This window comes from Marmota marmota, unplaced genomic scaffold (assembly GCF_001458135.2).
Source record: "Marmota marmota marmota unplaced genomic scaffold, marMar, whole genome shotgun sequence".
Classification (NCBI taxonomy): Eukaryota; Metazoa; Chordata; class Mammalia; order Rodentia; family Sciuridae; genus Marmota; species Marmota marmota.
This window is the reverse complement of record NW_025999998.1, coordinates 2,982,497-2,999,119: the sequence shown is the minus strand read 5'-3', so window position 1 is coordinate 2,999,119 and position 16,623 is coordinate 2,982,497. Positions and strand designations below refer to the sequence as shown.

The 16,623-nt window shown below is 36.4% G+C and overlaps 1 protein-coding gene across 50 annotated transcripts in view; it reads right to left on the bottom strand.

Moving 5' to 3' along the window:
* The window catches only part of Ptprd (protein tyrosine phosphatase receptor type D), a 2,156,260-nt gene that overhangs the window by 28,100 nt on the left and 2,111,537 nt on the right, over nucleotides 1-16,623 (bottom strand). For all 50 annotated transcript variants that reach the window (XM_048806967.1, XM_048806968.1, XM_048806990.1 and 47 more), the window contains one exon: nucleotides 16,236-16,390. In XM_048806967.1, the coding sequence (XP_048662924.1) occupies nucleotides 16,236-16,390 (155 nt within the window). The remainder of the gene's footprint in view (nucleotides 1-16,235; nucleotides 16,391-16,623) is intronic.

The following is a 16,623-nucleotide window of genomic DNA, read 5'->3' as shown; positions in this document are numbered from 1 at the left end:
TCAAATAGTTTAAATGTAATTAGGATACTGAGTTGATGAAAATATTTTCTTTACACGTAAGCAGGACAGGACAAGTTATCTCTAATACCATCTGACCATTTTACGAGAGAGTCAATTTGGCAAATGGAAAGAGAATCGGCCTTAGAGATTCAAAATCTGAGTTTCACTCTTACAAGCCACATGGCATTACATTACTTATTTAGCCTTCCTGATTCAGCTTTCTCACCTGTAAAATGGAAACTCATTCCTTAAGTTTGCTATGGAAAGGTACCACTGGAAAAATGCCTTATAAAACAAATTCTTGATGAATGTTAATGTCCTTACTTTCCTTTTATTATGAAGAGATACAGGTCAGTACTTTAATACAAATGACCTAACAGTAGAGTATATATGTAACTTTTCTATTGTTACATGGTTTATATTGAAGAGATACTAATGAAATCGTTTTGAAAACAATATTCTACTTTATTTCCTAGTTGCTATCCTTTTAGCAAAAAAAAAAAAAGAAAAGAAAAAAGTAACATACAATTAAATCATTAAATCAGATTTCAGAGTTGGAATGGACCTTAGAGATGATCTAATCCAGAAGATCTCAAAAACTGTAGCTCCCTGACTAGTAGCAGCATTAGCCTGTGGGGACCTGTTAGAAATGCAGTTTTTCAGGCCCCACCAAAATCCCCAGAATCAGGATCTCTGGGGGGTGTGGCTACGCAGCCTGAGTTTTAACAGGCCCCCAGGTGATCCTGATGTATGCTCCATTTAAGAACCCTTACCTTGTCAAACTGCAATGTTTGATAGATGGAGAGACTGAGAAGAGGAGAACTGTTCAGGACTAAAACAGAACCTCAGATGCTCTGCTTTGCTTTTGTTCAAGTAGTTTTCTTCCCCTTATCTCAAGTATGACTTATAGTTTGTTCCAGCCATTTGTTCCTGTCTATATGTATAAGCCTCTATGTGCAAGTTCTTATAAGACTTTCATTGAATGAATTTAACAATGAACCCAAGCTTTGCCTTTCCTCCAAAGCCCCTGGCTGTTGCTCACTTCACTAAAACACTCAAGATTAGGAGGCTGCTCTAATATGCCTTTGCTTATTTTGGGTAGCATGTAATTATTCCAAAAGAACACTTATTTGAATTAAATTGTTTAATTATTCAATAAATGGAGAAGATATAGATACAATTAAAAAAAAGAGTTGTTTCTGTGAAAACTAAGTTAATGACTTTGGAAAGACTTTATAAAAGTAATTTGTGCCCTGTCACCTCTCCCAAAGTACAGGTGAATTAGATAAAAGTGAGACATGTATTGATAAAGGATTCTAAACTCAAGTTGCTTCAAAAATACTGGTCGTTACTTTTTAATTACACTAAATCTGCTACTCATAGCTAATACTCAGTTGTTAATTACAAATTTTAAAAACTGATGAATCTAATATATAATTATATAAAATTAATTTCAATTGTATATGTAATTTTTTTTAGAGTTCTTCACTCTGAGGTTTTCTCTATGACCAAGTCTTAATTGGACACACAGACCAATTAAGAACTAGAACTTTCTATATTGTTCTAGGTATCTTCATGTGTGTTGTAACAAGCCCTCTGAGGGAGATGCCAGACTTTTGTTTCTAAATGGCACAGCCTTGAGCTCTACATGGTTTAGTTTTAATAAAGACTTATTGATTATACAAACAAATTTTATTGAGTGCTGCTGATTGACTAGTCAATTATATTAGTAGTCCTGTTTTATCATTATGAGCCAAATTATCCAGGTTACACGGAATATTCTTTTATGATAGCATTGCCTGAGTCTTTGAAGAAATTCCAAGGGGTTGGGGAGAGTTCCATATTTAGATAAGTTTCAGAAATTCACTCTTGGAAGTTCATAATGAAAATTAGTATTTAATAAGGATTGAGAAACCCTGCTGTAACCAGTTTAACTTATTTTTACCCATATTTCTTTAATTATGGAAATCCACTCCGCTCCACTTAGCTTCTATTAACAGCTCCTGACTCAGTGTTCATACATTGATGAGGCATGACAGATTTTTGAGCGGTTTGCCTTCTTATATCATTTTCCCCGTTTTCATGGACTTTCTCATAACTTCTTATAGGACCCTGAACATCATTTGACACACTATATGTGCTAATAATTAGTTAGGACATGGTCAACATTTAGATTCATAAAGGTGTTAACTTTTTTCCTCTTCTTTTTTCTAAATCAGGTAGCAAAATATTTCTGATCCAGCTCTACTTTCACAGATTAAAAGAAGAAAGTTTTAGCAGAGGAATGTGAATCAGAGGATGTTTAAAAAAGTAATATAAGTATCAGATTACAGCAGCATCAAAGAAACAGTTCAGGAGCACTCAACCTGAAGCTGAGAAACTAGTGAGGAGTGCCCTTTACACTAAACATGTCCCTGGCAATGGTACACTGACTAGAGATAAGGCTTCCCAGGATATTAAAATCTCAAATGCTGTATGGCAGCTGTGTAATGAGTTTCTTTAAAAAAATACAAAATGAGTTGCCATTTAACTGACAGTGCCTGTAATGTTGATAATTGACACTGGGTAATGTATGCTTAGGGATTCATTATACATTCTCTCTACCATGTTTGAAAATGTCCAAACTAAAAAAAAGTTTAGGAAAAACAGCCTCCCCCATCCCCAACACCAGGATAAAGCTCTCTCTAAATGTAGTATCCTCTACAGGTTAGAAATTACAAAGGATATCTTGTTTTGAACTATTAAATACTTCCAGTTGCTCAGACTGGACCTAAGTTTCTTGTGTTACAGCCAAACTGTGATGCGATGGAGCTTTAGCAGGAAACTGGACATGATAATTCCTAAAGTGCTACTTGATAAGACTGTCCATGTGGAATTGCAGGTAGAAGTCAGCAAGAGGCTCGATGACCACCAAAGGAACTTTGTACCTTCGTCCATTATGTCTGCTACAAAGATTCACTCTGAAAATGATTTCAGTGCAGAATCATTATCTCAGATTTTTAAAATGTGTTTATCCCCAGTCTTTAGAAAACACAGCCACAAAGGCATACCTACCTATGTTTTGTAACTAGATGATATTCACAGAGCTTTTTACTGAATTCTGGAAAAGGTTTTGCTAAGCTTGTGGCTTTACTATTGTACCCTACAAACCAATAAGTTTGAGTTTAATTGAACCAAGATAACAAGTGAATTTCAGGCTTCAGCACATAAGAGAAAATAGTCTGAAACCAGGTCAATCATTTTCAGACATACAAAAGCAGGATGGAATGTTAACCACAGGTTATAAAGGATTTTTGTGGTTTGTAACATGAATGGTTATGGTTTTTCAAATATAAGTAGCGAGCATGACTCTGAACTGAGCAAGCCTCCCTGCCCAATTGATTAGAATCAGAGTTGGGTTAAGATTGACAAGGAGAGATTTTTAAGAAGTACAGAATGATTGACCACCTGTGAACCCAAGGATGGTCTGAGTCATTTCTTCAGACAAGCAGAAAACGTCTTATGATGCCTTCCATAAAACCAAAATTCATGATCAATGTCACAATCATCATCAAAGTAAACAAGGACATAATCTGCCTAATTTTATCCAGCTTTCTTCTGCCATTAGTGTATGATCACCTTGGTTCCCTATCTCCTTGGAGAAACAAACTCCAGTGAAGCGTTTGCATAAGATCTAACTGATCTAGGGCAGTTGATATCTCTTATTTTGCTACATATGCAATTCCAATTTCTTAACCCAAAAGCTGAAGAGTGAAAGAAGTGGAACTCAAGGTTATTTTTATGGAATGCACTTAAAATGAAGGTTTTAAGGTCTAGGAGTTTCATTTATCACTTTAGATTTTTTTTTTTTTTAAAGAGAGAGTGGAGAGAGAGAGAGAGAGAGAGAGAGAGAGAGAGAATTTTTTTTTAATATTTATTTTTTACTTTTTCGGCGGACACAACATCTTTGTATGTGGTGCTGAGGATCGAACCCGGGCCGCACGCATGCCAGGCGAGCATGCTACCGCTTGAGCCACATCCCCAGCCCCACTTTAGATTTTTAAACATACTATGTATGAGCTACTTTAGGAAGAATTTGAATGTCATTAGGTTTCTTGAACATATGAAATAACTCACATTTGAAGACCATTCATGGTTCTTCTTTGTCTAGCCCTGGCTCTTGGTAAAATTTAGAGGTTAGAGTTACATCTCATGTGTGTTTATCTTACATAGTCATTTATGGTTTCCAAGCCAAGCTTGGTTATAAAGGATAATGTAATTTATAAACAATGAAATCCTCAAATAATCACTATTTTAGGCAATGGGTTAGACAAGAAGGGTTCTGCTCACCTAGTCTTCCTCTTTCTGGCCAGACTGCACTGCAGTGAGGTGAAATTAGAGACAAAAAAAGAACCTCTAACTTGCACCTCTTGCATGTGCATCTGGGGTAGTTATGCCTCCTAAAGGAAAAAGCCAACCCAGTCACAATGGCACAAAATCAGGCAAAAGTTCTGAAAGAAATTAAAAGGCCTTTTCTCTACTTTCTTACCTATTTCAAAGATTGACAAAAGAACTTGTATTTTGGGTTAAACTTGGGAATTTTGCTCTTCTCATTCAGCCAACTCATGCTGCACTTTACCCGGATGACAAGAATAGAAATAGGTGAGAACAACAGACCAGTAAGACTCTGCAGATTCACTCATGTCATATTTGGCTCAAACAGAAGTTTGATAGGATAACATGGGAGGACCAGAGACCTGGCTGAGTCTGAGAATCCCCACAACCCCATCCCAGGTATGTTCTGTTGTTAAAAAGAGCCCATTTGCTTAATTTTCCATCAGTTAGCTTGATTTCAGCACAGAAACTAGTTACGTATTCAGGTTTTTATTTCAAAGAGGATTCTCTATTGCTTTTGGTGTCACTTCATTCGTTTCAGCAACCAAAATCTCTCTGCAGCTGCATTTAACTTTAGAAACGCAAATGTACCTTATTAATGCTGCTTATCAGGCAAAGCAGTTAAAGATGCTTGCTAAACATTTGTTTATTTACATGAAAGACTTCAGAATTTTGCACAGTTAGATTTAGGCACATAACAAACACAGTGAGTGTATAAACGAAATAGGAGTGATTCTAGCAGATGGCATGGTCAGAAGCAAAGGGTTTGCAAGTGTGAAAAACTGCACAAATCCAAGCTGAGAAGTCTGAATGGCTATTATTGCAACACATCCACAGTCAAATGAAGAAAGTCATTTACATCATGTTAAGAAATACAGGGGCAGAGTCTTATCTGATGTAAGTGTGTTACACAAAACAGGGATTTGGCACATGGGTTACTACTGGACAATATACCACATGCAGTTTTTCATTTCGATTCCAACAGAAGAACACTATTGACAAATTTCTGTCTCTCTTTGCTTCCTACTTTATTCAATAGAAGAGGTAACAATAGCATCTGCTGCTCTTGGCTGGAGCCTAGGATGAGGAAATTGTGGATAATGAGACTCCCAGGCATATGGACACTAAAAAGCTCATGCTACAGCTATGGCACAGCCAGGCTAGCACTCCAATGGGAGTGGCAGATATACAAAGCAGCCACTTCGAACCAAAGCAGAGCTGCCAAGACAGCATGTGTAGTAATTTTTAGTGGACTGATGTGATTTCCACCATCATGATTCTGAGATGGAAGCAAAGCAGGAAAGAATTCCTCTCTCCATCTCCCTCTGGCATCCTTTTTACCATTTCCTGCTGCCCAGTATATAAACACGGCTGCCAGTCTACCCATCAGACCTTCTTACCATTAGCCATAGACTTGAAGATCTGTGATACTCAGTTATTTCTAATGCATCAAAATTACCTACTTCAACCATCTTAGTGCCAAACATAACACCTCCTCTCATACAGATGTTTTCTGGTTATTTTCCTAATGTACCTAGAATAGATTTAAGGGACTCTTTAATCAAATTAATGTGAACAAAATTTAAAGGTCACAATGCACTGGGAAATATATCAACTGGCAGTCTGAAGACTCCAGTCCAGCAAGAGTTTATGGGAAAGGGTCCTTATTTTGTTTTCTTATCTATCTCTAAGATTTAAAAAAAAAAAAAAAAGAGGTAGTGGTTTGGAAATCTGGAAATGTCCTTTTTAGATCTCATTCACTGTAGATGAATCATAATCCTAGAGTTTTGAGTTTAAAAAGAAACCCATTAACCCCAATAAATCCTAAATTACAGGAAGATGCAGAGGAAATATTTTTCACAAAAGATGAGAAGAGTTAAGAGTACAATTTTCTCCCACCCACAAGCTGATAGTAAAAATAAAGAGGTATCAGTTATAAAACAAATTAAATTGACTTTTTCTCTACATTAAAAAAAAACCTCCTCTATTAACAAATAAACCCTGTATTTTGGGATGAGCTTCAGGGTCTTTGCTCCTCTCATCCAGTCTCATTAGGGTCATTCACACTGCACGAAGGCAGGCTGGCAAGAGTGGAGAGATGAGCCTCCACAGGCTGTAAATAAGGTTTAGTCAGGTAGCACTCAAAGGCAGAATAAATGAGGTTACACATTATCTGTTGCTTCCTCCATTAAGAGGTAGAGTCCATTTCTCTATCTCTTGAATCTGGACCAGTCCTTGACTCTCTTTTAACAATGGGAAGTGCTGGAAGCCCTGGCTCATAAGGTCTTGTAGCTTCCTCTTTTACACCCTGAGAACCTGGGCCAGGATAAAAGGCCTTGGGGAGCAGAGATTCCTACCTTTTCCAGCTGACTTCCAAGGGAAGTGAGCACAGGAGAGACCAGCAAAAGGCCAGTGCCCTGTCCCAAATGGACCCACAAAATAGTGAAAAAGAACAGACACAGGGGTTTTAAGCCACTAGGTTTTGGTTTGGTATTTGCAGGCAGAAATGGTTAACTAGTAGACATACCCTCTATTTCAGAAAGGTTGCCAAGTCCAAAGGCACACACACACACACATATCAGAAACAGAAATATGATTACAGTTTTTAAAAACCTTCAAAACAAACCTAAACCAAAAACAAAAACAAAGTGAAAAGTCATCCCTTCTCAAAATAATCAAAATTCTTTCCTTTCAGATGCTAAATAAAAGCACACAGCTATTCAGCATTTATTATTAGAATGGAGAAGCCATAGTTCACCCAGCCCTGCTTTATCTAGTTCTTCTTGTTATCTGCTTAGATAAGTTATAAACTATGGGCTCTGCAAGCACCACTGTGCACTGATAAGAGACTTATTGCTCACTATGCCCTGATGGACTGAAACATAGTGTAGGACTTTTTGGAAGAGGTGGGAAAGGTACAGAGGAAGATAGGAAGGGAAGAGAGAAAAACTGCTCAAGTCTCTTTACAATGAAGTTCTGAAAAACATAAATGAAATGTGGTTAAGACTTCCATAAGAAACTTTAAGTAAAATTCTTTTATTTAAAAATAAAGCACACTATTCCAGAAATATACACCCCCCCCAAAAAAAAAAAAAATCAAAGAGCAAAGGATTTCAGGACCCTGCAAGTTTGGGCAGGGGGTCTGACATTATGACTCACTTTTCTTCCATTCATCTAATCTTTGATCTTTGGCCACTGCTTGACAATGAAAAAAAGAACAGTTGCTCAATCGCCTTCCACTTAAGGGCAGTCCTGAAGCTTATTGTGCATGTCACACCAAGCATGAATACAAAGCAATGGGACTGACACTCTAGCAAAAAAGACTAGCATTTATCAACTGCAAAGGTTTAGCCCTTAAATGTAGCCACCTTGGGGGGCTGAAGATTTATTGCTGCAATTCTGCCATGGTGCAAAAATATTTTTGGAACTCCTTTTTGGCAGTAAAGAGCCCATGGCCTGTTCCTTTGAATTCACTTAATGGTGGCACATTTTTGTCCTTGAAGATTTTTTTTTTTTTCTTTGTGCCAAGAGATGTCTAGAGCCAAGTATTTGGCTTATGTTTGGGGATCAATGCAAGGAATACTCTTGAGTGATTTTTTTTCAACTAAGGAGCCTGTTTCCTCTATGATCTAAAAGGTATTTACTAAAGTAAAGAACTTCTCCAAATGTTTAATAGGAGGATGTTATTCAAAAAAATTTGGGTGTATATGTGAAAGCCTTGAGGTTTGTTATCATTTGAATGCAGAAATTGTGCCACAATTAAAAATCAGTTTTATTACCATTTAAGAGTGGTTCTCAACTAGAGGTGAACTATGCCCTCCCCCCCATGGGACATTTGATTATTATGTCAAAAAAAAACATTTTTTACAATTATAACTCAGGGGAGAGGTATTATTGGCATCTGGTGGGCAAAGGCCAAGGGTACTGTCATCCTACTAGGTATGGGACATCTCCTGCAACAAGAGTTAGATGACCTAGAGGCACCTTGCCTTACAGGAACAACCCACTCAAATATGTGAATCATTTTTTAATTGAAATGAATTATTAAACATTTTTAACTTGTTAAACATTCTAGTTGCTATCTTCTAGATTTATATACTCGTGTTTTCTAAACTTCTAAATAAATTACATTTCCTTATTACATTTCAGAAAATGTGACAACATGCTTTGTCATTCTTATACTAAATTAGAGCCAATAAATAACCACCTATTTTTTTTAAAGGAGAGAGAGAGAGAGAGAGAGAAAGAGAGAGAAAATCTTTTTTGTAGATGGACACAACACAATGCCTTTATTTTTTTTTATGTGGTTCTGAGGATCGAACCCCAGTTCTGCCCGTGCTAAGCGAGTGCTCTGCCGCTGAGCCACAATCCCAGCCCAACTACCTATTTTTAATAAAGCAAAATACAATAATACTAAAAACATCAGGAACTGCAAACATTTATTAACTTCTTTTTATGTGGCAAGTTTCTGGCTAGTTAATCACTTTACACATATCAACTTCTTTAATCCCCATAAACAATGCTATGAAGGAAATACTATTGTTATCCCCATTTTACTGATCAGGAAATTGAGGTTTTGTAGAAAGATTCAATGACCTGCTTAAGGTCATAGATATAGTAAATGTTGTAGCTGGAATTTGAACTCTGGCAGAGTGATTTCAAGTGCACTATGTTCATTACCATGCACTGCTGTTCCCAAAGAGTAGTCCTATCTGCCAGGAAGTCTCTCTGGTGTGAGCTGGGGACAGCATACTCTCCTTTGTGTAACATACACTGAGCAAAATAGAAAATGCTAGAAAGGAATGTACAAAAAGCATGAAACCTTGATTCTCATTTACTGCTTTCTACTGGGTATGTGGTCTTCAGCAAATCACTTTTTTTTTCCCCCAAAGTCTCCATTTCCTTATTTGTTGAGTGATGTCAGTAATAATGAATATTTGACATCTGTGTTATCAATATAAAACCAAGTAAGTGACAGGAGATAAACCATCACATTCCTACACAAAAGTGAGCTAATTGCTCTTCTTTTGCATGAAATGGAAACAGAAAGGTGACAGTTTCACAGCTGCCTGTGAAGGTGCCTTCATGATACAGGTCTGATACATGACTTTGAAGTCGTACACCATTGACCTGACCTCTCTTCAACTTACTTTAAATCTACAATGTTGATTTCAAACAAATTTTCCACTTCATTAGGCAGTCTGAGTGTTCCTCTAGAACCTAAACCACCTTCTCTATTTTGAATTTTACTTTTTATATCTAGTGGGGTCACTGTGTATTTCCTTTTCATGGGTTCTTTGGGTTCAATTATTTTGAAATTATTTCAGTTGAAGTAAGATATTTTTCTTTTACAGGACATGCAATCAAAATATTGAGAGTCTAACCTCCTGTTTTGTATCACCATGTTGTTTCATAAATTAAGCATTTCGTTTTTATGCAGAATTATTGGTACTTAAGAATGTAAGAATAAAACCTGGAATAACAGGTTCCACATGGTATAATTATTTCTCCTCACCTTAAAACGTTTCCAAAAATAAGGACACCATTTACATATTCCACCCATCTTCCTATCCAGAGATGCTGGTATTTTTAACAATCCAGTCTTTCATCTACAGAAGGCTAGCTTCTCCTATTACTTAATTTACAAGTGGAAATGAATCCCAGGTTTAAAATATGAGTCTGTGCTTCACACTTGTCAGCATCACAAAACTATCACATGCTTTGGCAGGAATTGTGGTCTTTGATCTGAAGAGACATTTGAATGGAACATTGGGAGAAATAAAGGATGGGATTTAGAACGAATGGTTAAAAATGCATTAAACAAATTTCCACGGTATCGGTGCTTCTTCGGATCACAAGGTCTTTTTATTTTATGCCTATATTCACTGCTCTCCAAACTCTTTTGACCTTGAAAGGACTATTTTCTTCAATATTGAGTTGGTCTTAGGGTAAATGGCTATGCTGTGAATATAACCTAACTAGTTTCTTGGTTGTGTTTTCATATATAAAGTTGAAAACTATTAAGATGATTGGATATTAAAAATTTTTCCAACCCCAAATTATCTTTTGATTTTTAGGTGGCCCATTCATGTATATAAGGCATTACTGATCTATATCTGGCCTGCAGGTGGTTCCCTCTAGTTTTGAGAACTCACTTGATTCTAGGACCTGAAAGATTTAAGTGACCTTCAGGAAGTCTATTTTTTTCCCCTGGCACAACTTCATTTAGAAGATAGAGTCAGAGGCCCTCATCTATCTCCCTTTCATATTTATCCTGAAATGAATAAATTTCTCCTATGAAGGAAAAATATTCCCTTGGCTATAAAAGTATAACTCAAATGTTGGTATCATAGGTCAAAGTTTTATAATTGATTCAATGAAATTACGACAGGATAGAATTTACAGAATATGTGGTTTACAATATAAGCCACAAACTTTACTATTAGACAACACAAAGAATAGGGCTCAACAAGGAAAAAGGAAACAAAATAATTTTCTTTTCTAAAAGGAAATTAAAATAATATGGGAAAATGTAATGCATGATCTCCAAGGACATCTAATTTTCGTAAACAACTTGAAAGATCTCCTTAGTCTTTCAAACTCCAATTTTATGAATGAGGTCAAAAAATATCACATGTGTCTATTCATGTACTGCACAGACATCTGAAGAGGCAGTGAGAAATTTGAGCATTTGCTCAACAAATGTGGAGAGAAGAGGAAAGGAAATGGGCAATTGTGTAACAAGGAGCCAGAACTGGGTAAAATGGTAAGAAAGCAGGCCTTGCCCTTTGTGATTGGGCCTACAGTTAGGAGTTGTATGGCTCTGAACAATGACCTTTGAACAATCACTTATAACCCCTTTGTGCTTAATGCTCTTGGCAAGTGAAATATATTGTTTTGTGGATTAAATGATTATACCTGAAGTACTTACTAATTCTTGTGAAACAGTAATGGCTCAGTAACTGCTAGCTATTATGACTGTTTATGTTAAAATGATTACAGGGGTAAAAGAGAATCACATGTTAGCAGCTGCCTTTGATATAGACAGAGTGAAAGAAAGGCTAGAATCTGGCAAAGTGATGTGGAGGCAGAAAAGGAAGAGGGACTTATTCTCACCAGGTCATCAGGGAGGGATGGACAGTGAGGTATCCTACCAGTGGGCAGCAGAAGGGGAAGAGAGAACTATAAAGAGATCTAAAGACTTGAGAATGTTCTTGGTCTAGAGTCAACCCAGGACATATGGCTTTGCCACCACTAGTGCCATGAGCTCAGGCAAGTAAACTGACCTGTATTGACCTCTGGTTTTTCTTCTGTGAAATGGGATAATAACATACGTACTGACAAGGATGATTGGGTGGTAAAAGCCATAGCACAGGTAAAAAGACATAAACAGAAAAAATACTGAAGACTGAATGTAGTGGTGCTCCATCACTGAGCTACAGTCCCAGCCCTTTTTATTTTTTTTACCCTGAGATAGGATCTTACTAAGTTGTTCAGGATGGGCTTAAACTTTTGATTCTCTTGCTTTGGCCTCTTGAGTAGCTGGGATTATAGGAATGTGCCACCGTACTTGGCTTATAGCCTATTATGTTAAAAGAAAAAAAAAGCGCAGCTTTGAAACTATCTCACTTATTTCTGTAAAAAAATTCTAAAATATGGAATGCCACTAACTCGAAGAGTTGATTATTGGGCACACGGTACAGTGGTGTAAGAGCTTGGGCACAAATGCACATAAGCTAAGCTCATACTCTATGCTTCCAAGGCACATATGACCTATACACATGCTAAACATGAACCTGTTTTAGGAGAGTTCAGACAATAAAGTGGTTAAGTTTTCTTATGTGAAGAGGAATGGGGAATGAGCTTAAAAGGCTTCTCCTGGGTTTTAACTCAAATATCTATAAGTAGAAGCAATGCTACAGATAGATAAATTTAGAGGTAGATAAAACAATATAGAAAAGGGATGGTTTGAAAAAGTGGTTAGTGTGTTCCTATTTTAATGAATTCCTGCTCAGAGTTGAATAAAGTTACCATATATATCAACAAAACCATATGAAACCAGCTTTCATCCTTTGCCATATATTAGAAGTGCTACTTCAGTTGGATTATGAAAAAGGTTTGAATATCCCCTAGGAGAGAAGGGGAGTACTTGAGTTCCAGGCCACATAAATACTGCTTGCTGAACGCCAAGGGTGAAGGTCCTAGGAATTTGTAGCTGATGTAGGTGGCCCAAACAATGAAGGATGGGTGAAGGGCAAAATCAGCTTAAGTCACATAGGACCATGAATATTAGAAGAAGTTCAGACTTTATCTCGAAGAAGCACAAGAACCACAGCATTGAGTTCCACATGTCCTGAATAGCACCATTTTCAGAGTTTGGTGGTTTTACATGTGTTTACGAAAACAGATTTGTTATTAATCTAATTCACAGCATTAAAATATTCTGTTCCTCAGAAAAATATGATGTATTACAATAAAAAAGTCAAAATTTAAAAAAAATCCATTTAATTTACTTATTTGGATATTTATCAATATCTGGTTGCAGATGATATGTGCATTCATGGTGTATTCTTCTCCTTAGCATTTTAAATGTCTATATGGTTCTTAAATCTCACTCAATAATGAATTACTAATAATTCAACACTACTGCAAACTTCTAAATAGCAAGCCTTGACCTCAGTGCTGTTATGTGTGTCGTTAAATATCATTACATTTGAGTTTCATGAAACTCTTACTGCTATAAATAGTGTTACATCATTTTGTAAGTGAAGACACAGAGGCTAACCGATTAAATAATTTCCCCAAAGGCACAAAACCAATGTGTTAAACAAGCTGGCCTTTTCCCACATGAATTTCCCCAGAGTGCACACTTTCAACATTAAGACTGTTGTCTGTGCTTGTTGCACTAGGTTAGCCCTATAACTCTTTTTTATTATTGCTAGAATTTCCACTACTTAATGGTTCTTATTAATCCTAATGTATGTATTACTCTAAGAACAATGGGAGAAATGTGAAGCCCCAATTTTCTGGATACTACCAGATTTCCTCTGAATTCTCCTGCATTCTCCCTGAATCTGTTTGATGGAAAGTTTAGATTAACTCTGAGTTGGTTGCTAGTTCTTTAGAGAGAAAAGAATCAGGTATACTGAAAGAGAAATCAAAACAAGAAATAAAGTATTTATTCAGGGTGCTTTTCATGATTATTTGTAACATGATCATAGCTATGCCCCTTTGTTACTTGGTGATTGTGGCTTTTTGCTTAGTTTCTTACTGCTTAGAGATGGTTTCTAAACTAAGTTTCTGGGATACCACATGGATAATTGTTATTTAGAAATAGCTTTAATTTTTCTAAACTAACATTGCTGGGACACCACATGAGTAATTGTTGTTTAGAATGACATTAATCTGCTACTCCATCTGAAACATTATGCTCTCAAGTTTTAGCATACTTGTAGCCAAGTCAAGGACTCATGATGGTTTGGATACTATGTTGACAGGACCTCTACGCAGAGGCCAACATGTCTTACCAGACATATGAAATTACCTATGGGTGAACACAGCTCCATTTATGCTGTATCTTTCCCCTATCGTTTTGAAGTTGCTAACAAATTTCTTCCATCAATACACCTACTCTCCTTTTGTTTCAATACACAGCTTCTCCAGAGCCTCAGGCATGGCACTTCCAAATGTCAGCAGCTATTAGCTCTTCACATTCATCTTTGTTTCCTTATTTCTCCTGAGCAGCCTGCATATCTCAGAGGTGAGTCCAGGTGGCTTGATACCACTACACAGAGGTGCCTTCGTGTGTGTGATGTATGTTATCAAAATCAGGCATCATAGCTACCTTTTCTCTCCTCCTGGCTTGCAAACTTCTTTGGATCCCTCCTAGTGGCCAATGTGAAGCATACACACCTTGCTTATTATCAGCTGAAGGCAGATTTAATCTTAAGACTGCCTATCTATTTCAGTTTTCTTATGTGCCTACTTTACTGAAACAGAAACACTTTTTGAGAGGGAAGATACTGTACTTCAAAATGCAATGCAAACACTGTAATGCTGTTTTTTAATAAAAACTTCCAAGTTAGGTTTCTCTAATGTTTGTTCTTCCTATTTTACCTATTTAATACCATTTATTTAATAGGGGTTCTATAATCACTTGTCTTTGCGTGTGTGTGTGCATGCACATGTGCATGGATGGGTGGGGGAAAGAAAACTTCATTTTTGACATTAGTCATATGAGGACAACATTTCTCCTACAACTCAAATTTCCCATGTCTCTATCTTTGGCCAAACTCCATTTTAAAACATTTCATGTCATGTGTCATGTCTGATCTTTAACACAAGCAGGCGTACCATGTAACCAGTTACATTGGATCTTTGAAGCCTGGAAAAATGTTTAGATAACAGTATACAGCCTGGTCAAATTCATGCTTGACTAAAGCAATAAGTAGGAGAAACAAATATGCTTTCTAGATGGAAAAGTATTTACCTGAAATAATGAAAAGAAATTTAAATGTTTCATAATCATGCAGAAAATTACAACCAAGTGACCAGTCCTCAAAGGCCCTGTCCTGGGTGTAGGGAAGCAAGAACTAGATAATTAGGCTGACTTGACTGTACGTGTTGTTATGAACTTCAGACAAAATAAAGCAAGAAGAATGCTTTCAAGTCAAGTTTGTGAAATACTGTACACAAATGTAATGTAATGCTAATGTTACTGTTTATCAGGAAAAACATTTGCTGGAAAAGGTACATCATCTTGTTTGGAATTTGCAAGGCCACTATTTAACAAGAACCATTATAGTGTGAATTAGCCAGATGAATTTTTTCACTTTTATTTTGATGTATCTATTGATCCCCAACTGTTATATGATGTTGTAGGATAATATGGGGTCTGAGTTATGCTACTAATTTATGATGGAAGTGGCTTATGGCAGATGCTTTCTTGTCCTTTTTTTTTTAAAAAAAAAATAAACTTCCACTCTTGAATTTTATTTATCTATTAAAGGAGCCATATTTGTTTTTCTTATTTAAATTACTCAGGTAATAAAATACTATCAAGAAGTCATAGGAGCTGTATATTTATACAGAAATAAATAGTAATATATAGAATCTGACTAGACATTTTCAATAGTCTGTTAGTCACAATACTTGAGAGAGAAACAGACAACTGTAAAAAAATCAGTTGATATTAAAAATGTGTGAACACTTACAAATAATAGAAACTGAGTGGTGATGTAGAGGGTGTTTGCACAATTATGCAAAAAATATAAATTATACCTTTCAAGAGAAATATAGGATCATTATCTCAAAGTACTTATTCCAAACTATAGGCCTTGGTATATATTTTATTAAACAAATTAGTATATTTGTTATGTGTGAATTGGTATTAATAATGTATAAAAGGCATTTGTCTTTAGGCAACATGATGTTCTCCCTGAAAACATGTATACTTACAACAATTTCTATCCTATAAACAGCAAAACTTTTCTACCAAAAAAGCTCATGAAAAAATACATGTAAATATGTTTTAAGAATATTCCTCCACATAGGAGGTAAAACTTGACCCTGATTAAAAAGTCAGTACTTCACTCTTTTCTGTTATATATATTTATAGTCATGTGCATGCTTAATTTTGTTTTTATTTTTACCCTAAAGAAAAAATAGCAATGGGTCATTGTTGCCTTCTGTCTCAATATGCATCTGTATGAAATCCTTCCTATTATTACAGGCCTCTGACCAAAAGAGATCTGTATTATTCATGAAGGCTTTATTACCCGCAGTGTCAACAAGTTGAAAAGAAAATATCTGATAAAGAATAATTTAACTTGGTTTCCTCCAAAACCTTCTGTGGTCCTTACCTGCAATGCACAACCATCGGACCTGCATCAGGAGGGTTACAGGTTTTGACTCTCCGTAAGAAAGCTAGAAAAGGTGTGGGGTGCTCCGGAACACCGTGATCTGGCCAGGCGGTGAACTGGAATTGTCTCACTTCTCTCTTCTCGCTGGAACCATTCTGTGACATAGGAACACTGTCTGAAATTCTGCATTCCTCATCTCCGGTGGTAATGATGAATAACACAAACATGGTAACGCTATAATGTTAAAAGTCTATCATAATTCCCCTCTCCCACCCTATTATCCTTTGAGAAGGCATGTTCTTTGGAGATACAAACCCCATGCTATTCATAAATGACAACTATTTGCTCAGGAAGATTAAATTCTTAGGTGAGAAGCATTCCTTGGTTC